This window comes from Equus quagga, chromosome 2 (assembly GCF_021613505.1).
Source record: "Equus quagga isolate Etosha38 chromosome 2, UCLA_HA_Equagga_1.0, whole genome shotgun sequence".
NCBI lineage: Eukaryota > Metazoa > Chordata > Mammalia > Perissodactyla > Equidae > Equus > Equus quagga.
In genome coordinates this window covers 182,459,294-182,475,828 of record NC_060268.1, presented here as the reverse complement: position 1 = coordinate 182,475,828, position 16,535 = coordinate 182,459,294, and the positions used below count along the sequence as shown (strand labels likewise).

Below are 16,535 nucleotides of genomic sequence, written 5' to 3'. Positions count from 1 at the left end.
TTTTGTTTGTTTGTTTTAAAGAGGCAGATGAAGTCTACTTATTTTCCTTTTAGTTGACACATATTTTGACAACAAAATCACGTGGTGATAAAGGCATTCCCACGCTTCCACCCACGAAGCATGGCAGCCTTGGCATCTGTTTCTTTGAAAACACCATGAGCTACTTTCTCATCCGTTGCTAAAGGGTCCTCTTCGTTTGAGCAGTAGATCAAGTTCATTGAACAAATTCACTAGGTAGCGTATCACCAGGTCGGCCGGTTCAGTACTCTTTACTTAGAGAGGAAAGACGTTAAGCATAGCAATTCTCTTCAGCACACCAGCGGCTCTGTCTCTGAACAGGGCAGAGAAGTGGTTAAACTCCCGTGAAAACACCTGCGGTGAAATAGTATCAATGTGGAGATGCTGAGGGAGAAAAGCCAAATTTAATAAGAAACTTTTGCATGGGGCTTTATGGCGTGTTGACGTTCACAAAATTACCTCATTAAACTGACACCTGCACACCCTGAAATGCTCACACTGTTTTGACCCTGAATATGTATCTTAGGGCAATAAATGCAGAAAGTAACTTCTTTTGCACACAGTTGTGTGTGTCACGTTTATTTATAATAGGCTACAGCTATTATGATGGGGGCTGGTTGTATGAATACGGCAAATTTGCGTGGCTGGTCCATTGCCTGGAATACCAGGCTCTGATTGGTAATTGGGCTAGGGAAGGCCATTTAATGATAAGGGCAGTGATCATTTGAAACGCCTCCTGAGAAAGCTGTGCCCATGCAGAGTAATGGTGCTGCATTATCAACACAGCCAGACCGGGCACCAGAAAACTGCCAGGTCACTGCTTAACAAAAGGGCAATGGTGTCTAGCTGGGGAGACCAAAGGGACATTTTTACCACTTATTTAGTCCATTTTATAAGTATTCTGTAATGTGTTTTTATTATTAAGTAGGATGATACTTTTTGAATAGTTTTTTTTTTTTTTTACTTTAAATCTGTATGTGACAACAAGATACCACTATACACCTGTTCGAATGGCCAAAATCTAGTACACTGACACCAAATGCTAAAGAGGATGAGGAGCAAAAGGAACGCTCATTTATTGCTGGTGGGAACGCAAAATGGTGCAGCCACTTTGAGAGACAGTCTAGCAGTTTCTTACAAAGCTAAATGTAGTCTCACCATATGATCCAGCAGTCGCACTCCTTGGGATTTACCCAAATGAGCTGAGAACTCGTGTCCAGACAAAACACACACACAAATGTTTATAGCAGCTTTTTTCATAACTGTAAACGCTTGGAAGCAACCGTTCACCAAGTAGATGAATAGATAAGCTGTAGTACATCCAGACAATGGAATATTATTCAGTGATAAAAAGAAATGGACTATCTTGCTGTGAAAAGACACAGAGAAACTTTAAGTACATATTGCTAAGTGGAAGAAGCCAGTCTGAAAAGGCTACTTCACGTATGGTTGCAATTATATGACATTCTGGAAAAGGCATAACTATGGAGACAGTGGAAAGATCAGTGGTTTCAGGGGTACGGTGGAGATGAGCACAGAGGATGGTTAGGGCTGTGACACTGTGACAGTGAGTGGCGGATACAGGACTTATGAGTTTGGCAAAGCCCACAGAATGTACAACACAGTGAACCGTAATGTGAACTATGGCCTTTCGTTAACAATAATGTGTCAGTGTTGGTTCATCAATCGTTAACAAACATGGCCCTGGGTGCAGGACGGTAATAACGGGGCAGTCGGGTGAGGAATGGCATTGCGAGAGTATGGGAACTCTCAGTATTTTCTCCTCATTTTTTCTGTAAACCTAAAACTGCTCTATAAAAATTAGATTAAATTTTTAAGATCGTATTTGGCCATCATAGGGAATGTGGAAAATATGAAGACAGAAACGAAGAGAGACTCCATAGGATCTGGCACTGAGTGCGTCCAGAACTAGCCTACCCCCTGCCTCTCTGTTTCCAATAAAGTGGCCAGGATGAGGACATGGAAATGGAAGTCAGAGCCTCCTCCTCCGCTCCACGCACCTCGTGGCCTGGCTCACTCAGAGTGAAAACCCGAGTCATCATCATACCTCGGCCACCCTCCCCACCCCGCCCGCATTTCCCTCTCTGCCCCTCTCCCGTCCCCCTGGCCTCCCCGTCTCCTTGCAGCTTCTGGAGCACACTAAGTAGGCATCAATCTCGGGGCCTTTGTGCTTCCTCTACTCCTCCCTGGCCTGAGTGGCTCCTGCCCTTGCCTCCTGCAGGCCGTCACCCACGTACCCCTTCCCAGTGAAGACCTTCCTGACAACCCCATTTAGAGGTGAAACCCGCCTCCCAGATGTCAGTCCCCTCCCCTGCATCGCTTTTCTCCCTTGTGCCTATCAACCTATAACACAAAGCAAATAGACACGAAAAGTGCATCCGTGTGTCTTCGCCACCTGGGGCTACAGTCCCCCAAGGCTGGCCTTGTCTCTTTGATTCACTGCTCTGTCCCTAGGAGCTAGAACATGCTTGGTGTCTGGTCAACCACATAAAGATTTGCTGACTGAGTGACTATAGAGTGTTGAAATTAGAGTGGTTCTGTAACGTGCTTATTTACCGAACATACTGTGAGCTGCCCCCATGGCGCTGCATGTTCTTTGATGTGATTCCACTGGCTGTTTAACCCTCACTGAGTGGATGCACCATCGTTTATATGACCGTTCACCTTTTGTTAATATTTCTAGTTTCCCACTATAAACCTTTATCTTAAGGCACTGGACTCATGGACGAATTACAGGAAGGGAAACGCCAGATCAGAAGTTGTGAACTATGTCGAGGTCTTTAGAACATACTTCCAAATTGCTTTCCAGCACTGGCCAAACGAGGCCTCCACCATCAATATAAGAAGGTATCTACAAAATATTTCTTAGAAACCACAGTTATTTGAGGGGCTGAGGATTCCATAAAAAAAAACCCGCTTTACAGAAAAGGCATATACAGAAGCAAACTTTCAAATTCTTCCTAAGGCCAGAAAGGACAAGCTGGCTTCCAAGTTTGAAGCCCATCTCCTCACAAGGAGCTACCCAAGCCGAGACGGATGTTGAGTTTCTCCACTGCAACGGCCCGTCAGATGGCCAGCCTGACTGCTCAGGGACAAGCTGAGCCTCATGGGCTCTGGAAACCCCTCTCTGCCCTGGCCCCTAGCTGCCCCTTCCTCTGCACCCACCTCCCACATTCCTTATGTGCCACTCCCTGGGCCCTCAGCAGCCTCTGCTCCCAGTAGTTGCCCACTTTCACCATCAGCTCTCATCTGTACGTATGTAACTCATGTGACTGTAGCAAAGTTGCTTCTCTTTAAGGTGCACACGTAAGCTGTGAGCTTCGACTGTAAGCTTTGTGACTCACTAAACATCACACAGAGGTGTGTGTGTGCTCTGTGCACAACTGACATGTTGATAGATTACAAACGCATCCCATTTATTTCTGGGATAGTGGCACACAGCATGTGCTTCCAGCAAAGGGGGTTAGCACCACTTTTGTTTTCTGGGTACTGGTATGTAACATAAGGAAATGGCATCTGTCTCCTGAGGACACTGGGCGTCCCCATGCTGACCTCCCTGTTCCTCTTCTGCAGGTGGCGGCCACAACAGCCTTAAGCCCGTCAGCAGCAGCCCCACCATTGCCATCGCAGCCGCTGCCACAGCCATGGTCTCCATGGACCCTGAGGTACTTGGGGGCCCATCACCATCCAGTGTGCAGCCCTGCCACTTCCTGACGTTGGCACCCATCAAAATACCCCTGAGGACCACTCCTTTCTCTGGTAAGCACAGAGCATGGTCTCTCAAAGCCTTGAGTGAACAAGGCAGGAACGAGCCTGCCTTCAGGTCCTCAGTCTCCGGGTTCATGTGCTGTGTGGATCCAGGCCTGGCTCCGGGGAGGGACGTTTGGTTGGGGTTATACAGGTTTTGCTCATCTTCAAGCTACACAAACGGACCTCAGTTCCATTGAACAAAGTCTTGTTAGGTCAACTCGGGCATTTTCTGCCATAAAGCAAAGTTTAAAGTTTCTGTTTGAGGAAATGAGACTTCCCTTTACTAACTCTTTAGGGAGAATGAAGTAGTGACCAATAGGGCAAGGACGCTGAGAAGTCTGGACTTTTCTTACATGAGGCATGGAAGAAAGCAAAGGCAGCATGTTAGAAATCAGTTAAGCATCTAAGTTAATAAAACACAAAACAGTACAGCTCTCACTAAGCCATCCCACCTGGGCTCAACAGCTGGGCCTTTTCTGAACATGTGGGATGGGGTCCTACCCACCATGGCAGGACCTCTGTGGAAGCCACTGAAGCCCTGGGATGAGTACGAGAGGTGTGGATGACCACAAAGGTATTTGAGTCCATAAGTGTGGTTGGCGTACTCTTCTGAAAAGTCCTCAAGGTGGAGGCAGGGCTGGTAGACATCCTGGCATCCTGAGCAGAGCCAAGATGTGTGATGTGGGTCTCAGAGGGGAGATCGAAGCCCCCAGGTTCTGGATTGGTTGTGACTATGTGTGTTCAGAGCTGTACATGTCTGTCTGTTACCTGTAACCAGCAAGCCATGTGTTTGGGCACCATCTTTGTGAACCCACGTTTAGCTCCTTTCCTCAAATGAAGCAAGAGCAACATTAATTTGGAATGACATATAGTAAGTACTCAAATCTTGTGAGCTAGTACTCTTTAGTTTTAGTGTTTCATGTGATATTGTAACTGAACTCAATGGGTTAATCGCCTGGTGATTGTAGAGCTGAAAAGCACAACTGAGGCAGAAGTAGGTGAAGAAAAGGTTTATTGCTTGCACAAACACATGGAGAGCAGTGGGGATAGCTCCCAATGCAGTCTCCCTGAGCTCAGTGCCAGCCGAGACTTTACACACAAGAGAGCAGAGGATAACAGGTTTATTTGTAACAACTGTGTACCAATTCTGTGTTCATTTAAGGCGCATGTGTAACAGGTAAAGATGCTAGTGCATACAGCACAGGATCTGAAAAAGGCTGCTTGGACCCTCCCCGAGGAGGAGGAGGATTTAAGATACTGTGAGTTTAAGGTAACTTTCAGACGCTTGGTACTGGGACATTTTGCAGGTGTCTTGCTGCAAATGCACAAGTTTCTCTTGAAGACAGCAACACTGCAAAACGGGATGTCGACTTCTGCAAAACAGGACACATAGTTTCTTCTTGTCAGAAAAACATTTGATAGACCATGCTAATCATTGATCAGATCCTCAGTAACCCTTTCTTTGCCTGGTTCCCTGGTCACAATATAATAAGACTTGAATAGAAATTCTATACTAGAATTAATACTAGAATTCTAGTATTAATCTTATTAATTGCTAGACTATAAGCGATAGGAGTCATCACTAGATTGCGAGGTGTATACATACGTGTATATAGAGAGAGATGAGCTCATGGTACAAAGGGAAGTAACCTAGTTTCATCTCTTTCCAGTTTGGGGAGGATTTTTGATTACTTGTTTCTGGTAAATCTAATGTGGTCTCCTCAACACCAGACCTTTGACTTCTGTATTTCTCTATTGCCTTAAGAAATTAGTTGATCAGTAGAGCACTGTCTTCTCAAGAACAAAATCTTATTCCTCTTTCAGCATGTTAGTGAACGTGCATGTAGGGTGTGATGGGGAAATAAATAAAACACATAGATAATCTCTTGTGTGGAACATAGTTTACAGCTGTGTCAAGATTTTGGTTAAAATCCATCAGTCCACTGGCATTTATTAAGGATGATTTACTGTTTTTGGAGAAAAATAATCTTAGAAAGAGCCAAAAACCATGTACCCCACGGGTGGCTTCACTTTTCATGTCTCTTGTATGATTTATAAAGTGATATAATAATTAGGCATCTTTCCATGTTTGCATTTTATAAGGCTCTATAATCAAATTTGCCATAATGTGCATTCAGTTAGAAAAAGACAAGCGTCAACATTATCTGTCTTATAGATAACTGCCAAAATGGGCTGTCAAAAAGATGAAGGGGCAGGACTCAAAGGTAGCTTCCAAAATTGCCTTTACAGTATTGGCATGGATTCTTTTGATTTCTAGTAGAGGCCCCAGGTTGAAGTTGAAATACAGGCAGAGAGCTGGGTCTGGACCAATGACCCAGCCCAATGGGTGGTGTCTGAGGTCTTCTGTCAATCAAGGCGTCAATGGTGAATGTGGTTCCACCCAGGGGTGCCCCTGGTAAATGAGTTCTTTGGGAGATATGTTCACTTAGTAGGGTCATTGTCCTGGCTAACTCCTCTTGGCTTTAGCAGAAGGTATTTGAGTGGGACTGGCCATGCCTATGATGAAAACATTTAAAGAATTTCCCTTGAGTACTTTCTGAGAACCAAGGCTTGAAGGAGACTGAAGGTAGACCCTTTGGCTATCAGGCTTTTTTTTTTTTTTTTTTTAACAATGTCAGTAGCCCCATAGGATCAATGAGACTGAAGAGGTGACTGTTCTGATGGGTGTTCTTAGGGGAGGTCCATGCATTCTGCTGGGAAACTCCTGACATACCTTAAAACAGGTGGACTTGGGGGATGGGGGGCGTTCAGCATAAAGTGCAAGGCCCGTCGAGGGCTAGGTGGGAGGAGTGTGGCAGAAGAGAGAGAATGGCATCGACAGCAAAACAGGTTTTTATAGACCAATAAAAATGTGCCTCTCTGTGAAGTCTGCTCCATACTCAAATTGATTTTGTAAAAGCATGAACTTTAATCTAACTACACACAAATAATCCTGTTTTTATTTAGAAGATAATTAATTCCCATTTTAGATAAATGAGCTAGACTACTTAATTTAAACCCTCTGCTTCATAATATAAGCCAGATAAACTTCGCAGCGCTACACAGCGTAGCTTTACGGTTCTCAACTGGGGCAGTTTTGCCCCCAGGGGATATTTGGCAACAGCTGGAGAGTTTTGGGGGGGATTGCTACTGGGATCTAGTGGGCAGAGACCAGGGATTCTGCCACACACTGTGCGATGCCCCAGACAGCCTGCCATGGTAGAGACTTCTCTGACCCAAAATGTGCATAGTGCCTCTGTTGAGAAACCCTGGTTTATAGTCTAGAATTCCACTTCACAAACTGTGACATCTTAGATTGGTGTATGAATAAGCTCGCCCGGGAGAGCTAGTGGTCCAGGAACTGAAGGATCCTGAAGGAAACAGGCTCAGTGCTAGAACAAGCAGCCATAAGAGTTATACTTCGTTATGCCTTTAACATGATTCAGAGTTTCAAATAAGACATCAGATTGAAAGAACCCACAACCAGTTCCAGATTCAATCGCAAACTGGGTTTTCTCTTTCACAGTGTTGTCGGCACATGAGGAAGGTACCCGCGTCAGACTGGCCGCGCCCATGATGAAACTTTTACAGAATTTCCCTTGAGTACTTTCTGAGAATCCAGGCCTGTGGAGACGAGGGTGGACTATTTGTTTACCAAAATTAATCCTTGCTCTTGGGCTCCCAAAGGACCCGTGCTGACCTAGGGGATCTCTTTGGCCTCATGCTCACATTGCTCTGTTTGCTGGCCTGTCCCTGCCCCCTCCCCTAGCCTCTAAGTCATCTGCTGGTGGCGCTGAGTCTGCCTATCCTCGTCCAGCCTGCATGCGATGCCCGGGGCACTCTCATTACATCTGTTGAACTGCTGGCTCTGCACACTGAATTCTTCAGCAGTTTCCTGGACTAGTGTCTATTCTTCATATTGTACGTCGATAGGTTGAATAACAACCTGTTCTCCTATTCCCATAATTTCTAATGCTATTTCTCACATATCTGCCCCGAATCAGAGACGCGGTAGAGGGAAGGGTAGGTGGTGCAGAGGGTTTACCTGGAGATACCTACCGCTTCCCTTTCCGGGTGATGGCAGCCGCTGGCCCCTTAAACGTGGGCTGTGAAAGCTGGGAGCGAGCAGGCGCAGGACAGAGAGCACGGGGGGCACCGTCCTATTCATCTTCTTCAAGCAGCTTTCCGCTAAAACCAGTTTGCCTCATTTCCAACTGTTCCTTTAAATCTTAGACCTTCAGTTTAAAGAAGGAAGACATTCTAGGTAAAAACATATCTCGCATGCCATTTCTTTCTTAGTTTTTAAGGAGAACATGACATTTATCAGGCGAGACGGAAAGACACGCAGGACTTGTCCGAGAGAAGAGAATTGCCTTCGCAGCCCTCTCCAGGGCTGCGTCCTCCTTACCTGTTCACTCACAACTGCTCACCTCAGACTTTCTGCCGGCGTGTGAGGCTGGTGCCCACATTCCGGAGGAGAAACACCAGCACAGCTCCAGCGTCTGCCCCTATTTGATGAAATAAATGAAGAGATTCTTTTTCTAAGAATGATGGTAGCTATTTTTAAACCTTGCCCACCGTTTCGTAAGCATTCAGATGAAAAAGCTAAAATATGGGTGATAGTTATGGTCTCTGGCGGAGCGAATTGCTACTGCATACAGCTATTAGCAAGTGCCATCTGCCCCCAAAACCGTTTACCACCTGCTCTTCTGCTTCCACAACTATTTAATGGTTTAACTTTGACATTCTGTCCTGCCACAGAACAGCTGGGAAGTGACTATTCTTTTTTCTATCAGGAACTTAACAGCCAAGCTACACGACAAGTCAGGAAGGTCCCCGAGCCAGAATCCTACCACGCAGGCTCTTGCGTGGCTGTCGGCTCACCTCATCAGTGAGCTCAGCGGATGCTCAGACAGGTTCTATCACAGCCATAACCCAGCCACTTGGGGATGAAGTCTTTTCTCTTTTTATCCAGGAATTGTTTCCTCCTCCACTATAATCAAAAATGTCATAATACATATTAACATTTTAGAGATTTTCAGAGACAAAGATACTGTAACAACATAATTACTTACACCCCAAAGTGCCTGAGACTCAGCTGGCTTCTGTGAGAAAGACATAGGTGTTTCTAATGGAGGGATTGAGCTGTTTTTAGTAGAAAAAATATTGGACTCAATGAAACAAAAAAAAGACTGTCTAGTTTGCTATCCACAAGTGAACTGAGATTAAGGATGCTAGCTACGGAGGGGCGGTGGCATCACTCCACGTAGGTATGTAAGGTGCGGAGCTCGCTAACTTCAGGTCCTACCATTGGGATGCAATGGCTGCTGGGAATCGCTCCCACTGAGACTCCTTCCTGTCAGCAAGTATGTATACTCTAGATTGCCCACCTAGAAAAGGTCCTTCTTTGACCTTTTCCTACCCCTGGCTGCTCCATTCCTCCTACCTTCCCTGAGAAACGCCTAGCACTTTAGCTACATTAGCCGTCTGCACTGTTAGCTCCAATTCACTCTTTCTTTGAAAAGAAAAACTGGAAATCCATCCTGCACACAAAAGCGTGTATGTGTTTATGCCGAAGATAAAGAACGCTGATACAACAGACCCCCAAACGCCTCCCTCTGAGACTCAGAAAGTAGACGTTGCCTTATTCCTAATGCTCCTGGGAACCTCGACTCCTGATTACCCTGTTCGTTACCTACCTCCTCAATATGGGCCAGTCCTTTCTCTGCCATTGTTTACAAACATGTTTACGTACATGTATTATCTCCAAACAACGTATCACGCAGTTTAGGTTTTTTTTGACTTTCACATAAATGTAATCATAGTTCATGCGTTCTTCTGTGATCGCCTTTTTTGCTCAAAATGCTGTAATTTTTTGAGTCGCCCCGCTGGTGCTGTAACTGTCATGCAATCATGGCCACTTTGCGACAGCATTGTTCCTTCCTGTGAATCCACACGATGCATCATCGGTTCTGCTGCTGGTGGACGTCTGGGCTGTTTCTTGAAATGCCAAGCACAATTGTCCCCTTCTTCCTTCTGGAAGCACTTTCCTCTCCTGCTGATGTCCTTTCAGGGGATGGGGGATCTTGGCACAGATCTCTGAAGCCAGGGAGTGCTGTGGCTTGTCCCTAGACGTCCCCTCTCCCCACGGTCCCACGTGCCCTCCTCCTGGCTAATAACTAATCCCAGCTTTGTCTTGAGGTCTCATTCTCCCTGGAGCTCTAGGTTGACAGACCCAACTTCTCCCTGGCACCCACTCTTCTGATGGAGATCTCAAACCAAGTTTTTCTGTAAAGGAATTGTTGATTCCCCACCCATGGGGCGAAACCTTCTTCCCTTAACTCTGCGGAGTGAGTCACAGCTGGTAACACAGCAGGGTGTTGGCTGGGACACTCTGGGTGTTCTCTACAAGAGAGAGAAGAGATGACACGCCTGCTCTGAAGACGTCCATCCTACACCCACCCCACCCATCCCAGTCCTAACAAACAAGGTCACAAAAAGGGGAAACTATCTACACACCCAAGGTGTTCTCAGCAGTGTTAACTGACATGGAACCTGGCTCCCAACATCACTCATAAGCTCAGTGTGAATTGGGACGTCTAATGTGGGAGCTCAACAGAGAACGAGGCTGCACTGTGAAGGACTTCAAAGGACTTCAAAGGCATGGTCATGTCTCAGCTGCTGCATCCTAGTAAGATTGGAATTTCCTGGAATCCAAAACTTTCACCTTGAAAAGGCTCTTGGACCCCACACAACCAATTGCATTCCTTAAAGGTGGGAGGCAGAGGGAGGCCAACTCTTAGTGGAGACTGCCCTACCTAAGTCCCACACGAGTGGGAGCAGAGTGAAGCTGGCACTCAGCCCCCCCTTTCCGAGGGCCCTGCATTGCTATCTTATGCACCGCCACCAATCCCTCCTGCCAACCATAGTTCACCGTTGGGGGTTGAGCCATTGTGCTAAAATCCATGACCTGATGATCGACACTGGCCAGACTGCCTGTGTTGGGGGGACTTTGCCTAAATTCATCTCTGTGGCCAGGGGGGCCCCCGAAAGGGGCTCAGTTCCTGCTGCACTGAGGGGCTGAATCAAGAATCTGTGCCCAGTGCAGGCACAGAACGTTTGGCAGGACCATGCTCATGCCATTGCACATGGTACAATTCCTGCGGGGGTTTTGGTGGTCTTCTAGTGGGGTCCATTTTTTAGAAGAGGCCCTGGAAGGACTGTGAGAAAAGTAGGTTGGTCTGCGGACAGAGGAAGCAGGAAAAAGCCACGCGTTGGTTGCTGCTTTAATGGAAAACATCCTCTAAGGAGGCTTGGTTGCTGCATTAGATCATGTTGCTATAGCCACAAGCTAGAGCATTGTCTTAGCACGCTCACTGTAACAGGAGCAGCTGGCTCCTTCCTGGGCTGGGCCATTTCATTTAATCTGTGATAAAAGCACCAATGGAAACAGTATCCGTGGCCAGTGACCATGAGAGGCAGTGAGAGTGGCATCTGGTTGAGGATGCAGGAGGGGATGAGGTACCCTGACGTGCACTCGCTGGAGATGGCTGGTCCAGGGGCACATCAGGAAGAGTCTTCAGGCTCAGCTGCTTTGGTCTTAACTCTCAAACAGATCCCTTTGGTGCATAAACAAGATCAAGGCCACAAGGAAGCCTGTGCATATTTAGGAGTTTGCAGACCTGTGTTTCTTCAATGGCCTGAGTCGGGGAGGGGGCTGGCATTTTGCTTTTGGTGGTTAAACTTCCCAGAGACCATGTGGAAGCTGCTTGAACCGGCATCCCCACAAGAACACTGGTCTTCTAAGTAGCTCCAGCTATGGAAAACAGTAAAACGGGTCCTCAAATAGTTAAATAGAGGATTACCATACGGCTCAGCAATTCAGCTCCTGGGTATGTACCCCAAATGATTGAAAACAGGGTCTTGAAGAGATGTTGGTACCCCCAAGTTCGTAGGGCATCAATTGCAGTAGCTAGAATGTAGGAACAACCCAAGCATCCATCAGCTGAAGAACTGATAAGCAAAACGTGATCTATCCATATGCTGGGGTATTATTCAGCCTTATAAACGAAGTGAATTCTGACAGTGCTACATCATGGATGAACACGGATGAACCTTGAGGACATCAGGTGAAGTAGGATGGTGTTTGCCCGGGGCTTGGGGGAGGGGAAAGGGAGTTCATGTTTACTAACTACGGGGACATAGTTCCAACCTGGGAAAATGAAACAGTTCTGGAGATGGATAGTGGTGATGGCTGCACGACAATGCGAATGTACTTAATGCCACTGAGCTGTGCACTTAAAAATAGTTAAAATGATAAACTTTAGTTATGTCTATTTTACCACAATAAAAACAATGAGGAAGAAAAAAATAGCTCTGGTGCTCTGTGTGCTGGGTCCCAACGGGAAGAGGCAGGTGTGGGGTGACCCCCTCTCTGAATTCCAGCTGTGTGATGGAGGCAAGTTCTCATACGGGTGTGAATGGAATTGATTTTAGGGATTTGGAAAGTGCCAGAAGAGCAGCATTAAGTAAGATGTAGGGAAAGCTCTTGTGCCTCATTGTAAGTTGCATTTCCTACAGTGGGGCATCTGCACCTCCCCGGACTCCATCCTAGTAACAGCCTTTCCAGCAGCCAGATTTCTGGCAACATGAGCCGTCTGGAACATAGTAGAAACTGAGGCATGAAGAGGAAGGCTGGCCCCTGAGCCTGGCTGAGGACAGCTGTTGCAAAGTGCATTTTCTCTCCTGGCTTGGAAGGCAGCGGGCAGAGCCGGGGCGGGATCTATAGAGAGCAGAGTGGTGGTGGAGGCCTCCAATTGGAGCTGGCCTGAGTGGTCTCTGACTGCAGCACTGAGGTCACTGGAGCAGCAGAAGGTGAAGGGCCCCGGGTTGTTCTGAGGTGGGCTGGACACAGAGGAGAGGAAGGGCAGGCAAGGGGAGAATGTGGGAGAAAAGTCAGGATTTGCTCTCAGCATGGACAGAATGGCTGTGCTCGAACCTAGTTTATGAACAAGGTCCAAGATTCAATTCACCACCCAAGTGTGTCTGCTGGGGGTTCCAGGGCTAGGTGAGACTTCCTGAACTCTGATACACAGGCCATGTTCCCATCTGGAGGACCTGTTGTTCCAGCGGCGGTCAGCAACGGACTGTGTGCTGAACATTCCCCCGGGGCCAACATTTCAGTTGTAAACATTCTTGGTGGATATTTATCTTCTGTATAGACGGTCAACACCTGATCACAATTTCATCCACAGTGTTTTCCCTCCTGACTCCTTCTAGTAGAATATTGCTGCATCGCACACATGGGCACTGTGTGTTCTTAAAGTATTTGGTTCAGAATGAGAAATGTGATGCTCTGCTCTGTCACCCAGGGAGGTAGAGGGCCTGGGGGCCCCGTGGGTGGTCCGTCATGAGATAGACACACAAAGACTGTGACTTCCCCAATGCCCCGTGGCCAGCAGGGCACCATGGGGACTGAGGTGCGAAGGCTTGACCTTGAGTTTAGTGTCAGTCCATGAACTCATCTTGCTGGAATCTAGCCGGATGAAAGAAGTGGGAGTGAGGAGGGCAATGTAGCATCTCTCCAGAGCTGACCCCTGGGCCATGGACCGTGGCTCTCAGCGGGGGTATTCAGCTGACCAGCTGCTTCTGCTGCCAGGAGGGGCACCCTGCTGTCTTGGGTGGACCCCATTGGTAGGACACTCGTCCTTTTCCTGCTCTCTGTTACTCCAGGTACAGTGATGGTGGAAGGAGCGCCTGCCTTTGTACCTTGGGTCTCAGGCTCTCTCTGGCACCTTCTCTTGGAGGGGTAGGGCCCCTCTAGGGATGGGCTGCAGGATCATCTTCATGTGAAAAGGGCCATAAAAGGATACACTTGGGAGGACCCCTCGGAAAGGAAGAGGGCATGTGTTAGAGCTGCAACCTAAATTTTAACGGTTCTGCTTTCCACCTGCCCCCTTTTCCATGGCCTTTCCTTTTCCTCTATTTACATCCCCATTTTTGGAAGTCCACTTGAGCGCTGATCTTATCCGTGGCGCATACCTTGACCCCTCTGGTCCACTAAACCCTTCTAGCCTTGAAACTTCTATCCTGTGCCTGGCCTCACCTGCCACACATCTGAGAGCGAACTGTTCAGAAATTTCCACTTCATCTCCCATGCTGAGTGTCCACGGGGCAGGGCACACGGTACTGTCTCTGAGCCGGAATCAGCGCGACAGCAACGCCACGTGCACAGCGCAGCTGCTCAGAGAGTTATCTGTGGAGGGGGAGACCCAGCAGCTGCAGGAAGCGCAGTGACCTCCCCTGGCCGAATTGGGCGGATTGATAAAGTCACATCGCTTCATAAAATAGTCCCTTCCCTGTTTGTACAACATGAAGTCAATGTGGTTTTATCCTGTTATCGGCCATGTAAATACAGTCCTATTGACTTAAAGAAATAGCCCAGATCATTATACGGTACATTTCCTCTGGAAGGTATTAATGTTTCCACTCTGTGCTCAGTTCTCTGTGCTCAGCAGCACCGTCTTACTTGGGGACCAGTGGTACTCGTGATTCCACATCTAGCCACAGGAAGTGTCATCAGCTACATCTCATTTGCTTTTTGCTGGAGAGAAAATGGCAATGTTCTCTTGCCGATAACAAAAGAATTAGCGGCACAGACCCTTAGAAGGACCATGGCGTTCACAAATTGTCCTGTATCATCCAAGCCAGGGGACTTAGTCCAAATGGGGCTGGAAGACGCCCAGCATTGCCCTGTGCTGCAGTGTGGGCTGGATCCCGCACCGCCAAGCACAAGGGGTAAACGCCACGGCCAGGTGAAGAGAAGCCTATCGCTTCAGGATGGAAACACTTCCTGATCTTCTGGAAGGGAGCTGACAAAATGGTCCAGACCCCCACACAGCCCTGCCTACTACGCCCAGCCCCAGAAAAGTTTCCGCTCTCATCTCGGGTCAGGTCAGCGGTCAGCGCCGGCAAGATACATACGAGGGCTCTCCCTGGTCTGCGGCAGTCTTGGCTGGCCCACTGTCCCAGTCCAGGCCTCCTGCATGGGCAGCCTCTCTGGTCCATTTGAGTTCCAAATCCACCGAGCGACCGCAGGGCGGCCACGGCAGCGGGAAGTGACAGTAACACGACAGGAGGCTCCAGGAAGCCCTGGGGAGCCCAGACTAGAGGGGTTCCCATTTGCCCAGACCCGGGCCTTGGAGCCCTGCTCCTTTGTGCTGGATTTAAGATTCCAGCAGGATCCATGCTCAGAACCGCCTCCCATGGACAACTTCCAAAAGTTTTTCTTCTTATTTCCTGAGTAAGTCTGATGCGCACATTTTTTAGTTGAATGAAAATTCACATGACATTTAATTAACCATTAGCCATTTTTCAGTGTGCAATTCAGTGTCATTTAGTACATTGAGTGTGGCACAACCAACACCACCATCTAGTTCTAGAACATTTTCATCACCCAAAAGAAAACCCCAAAACTATTAATCAGTCACTTCCACTGCACCCTCCCCCAGCCCCTGGGCAACCTCTAATCTGCCTTCTCTCCTTATGGATTTGTCTATTCCGGAAGTTTCATATAAATGGAATCAGACGATATGTGAATTTTTGTGTCCTGGCCTCAGAGAATAAGTTGAAGACTATCTTTTCTTTTATTCTGAAAGAATTTCTGTAAGACGCTAGTGATCTGTTTCTTGAAGAATTGGCAGAACTCTCCTATGAGTCTATTCGGCTTTGTATTTTTTTCTCTGTTGGAGGATCTTTAAGTAATAATTTAATATATTTTCTAACCACATGACTATTTAAGTTTTCTTTATTTTCCTGAGTCAATTGGAAAATTTCTCCTCCCTAGGAATTTGTCTATTTCTTCTGAATTTTCAGACTCGCTGGTACAAAGGTGTTCATAGGCTTCTCGTGATTGTTAAATCTCCGTTGCACCTGTATAGATGCTGTTCAGTAAATGGGGCTGCTGTGGAATAATCGGCATGCCTTTCTGGGAGCCCCCAGCCAGTCTGTCCACCTGCTCTCAGGGCACCCAGACATGGTACTGCACACTCCTGTCACCGTCTGCCCACTTTACCTAACTGAGCCTGTTGAAGATGAGAGCATTTTCTTGTCTGCTTTTTCTCTCTACTGCTTGGTGCAGACTTGCCCTCAGGTTCTCAGCAAATCTTGGTGGAAGGAAGGGGAGGAAAGAGAGGTGGGTTCTGTGTATGAGACTGTGGCAGCCCATGTGGAAGGGCTTCGGGAGGAGGTGAGGAGCAGCCCCTACCCTCATTCTCTGGAGGGAGGAGATGCTAGAAGGACCCCCAATGGGCAAGTGGCCAGTTGTGAGTTCAAAGGGGTGGAGCCCCGGACCATCAGAGATGAAGAATGGGGTCTATCACGGCCTGGGGAAATGGACGAGATTCTAGGAGCCAAAATCCAGCCCATCTGCAGGCCCCTAGCTGGTAGCTGTCCTGGATGCCTACTTTTCAAGCTATGTCCCTGATGGGGGCTCATACCAGAAGGAACTGCTGTGCCCTGGGTCCCAGGGCAACAGGCTGGGTCCAGGCAGGCACAAAGTGTGGTTTCTCTCCCGCTGTTTCTTAGGGTTTGCATGGGAGCTGCCAAAAGGGGCCTTGAAATGAGGAAGAACACACCAGAGGTGCCACTGCCTTCCAGCAAACTGATTTGGAATTGATGCTGTTAGGTTGACAAATGTTTAAAGTTTTCCTTTTCAACAGTTATAAGGAGTTCTTTGAGGGTAAAAA

The 16,535-nt window shown here is 47.6% G+C and overlaps 1 protein-coding gene across 1 annotated transcript in view; it reads left to right on the top strand.

Moving 5' to 3' along the window:
* TCERG1L (transcription elongation regulator 1 like) overlaps positions 1-16,535 on the top strand; it is a 222,220-nt gene that overhangs the window by 41,700 nt on the left and 163,985 nt on the right. The window contains exon 4 of the mRNA XM_046655503.1: positions 3,613-3,798. Coding sequence (XP_046511459.1) covers positions 3,613-3,798 — 186 coding nt within the window. The remainder of the gene's footprint in view (positions 1-3,612; positions 3,799-16,535) is intronic.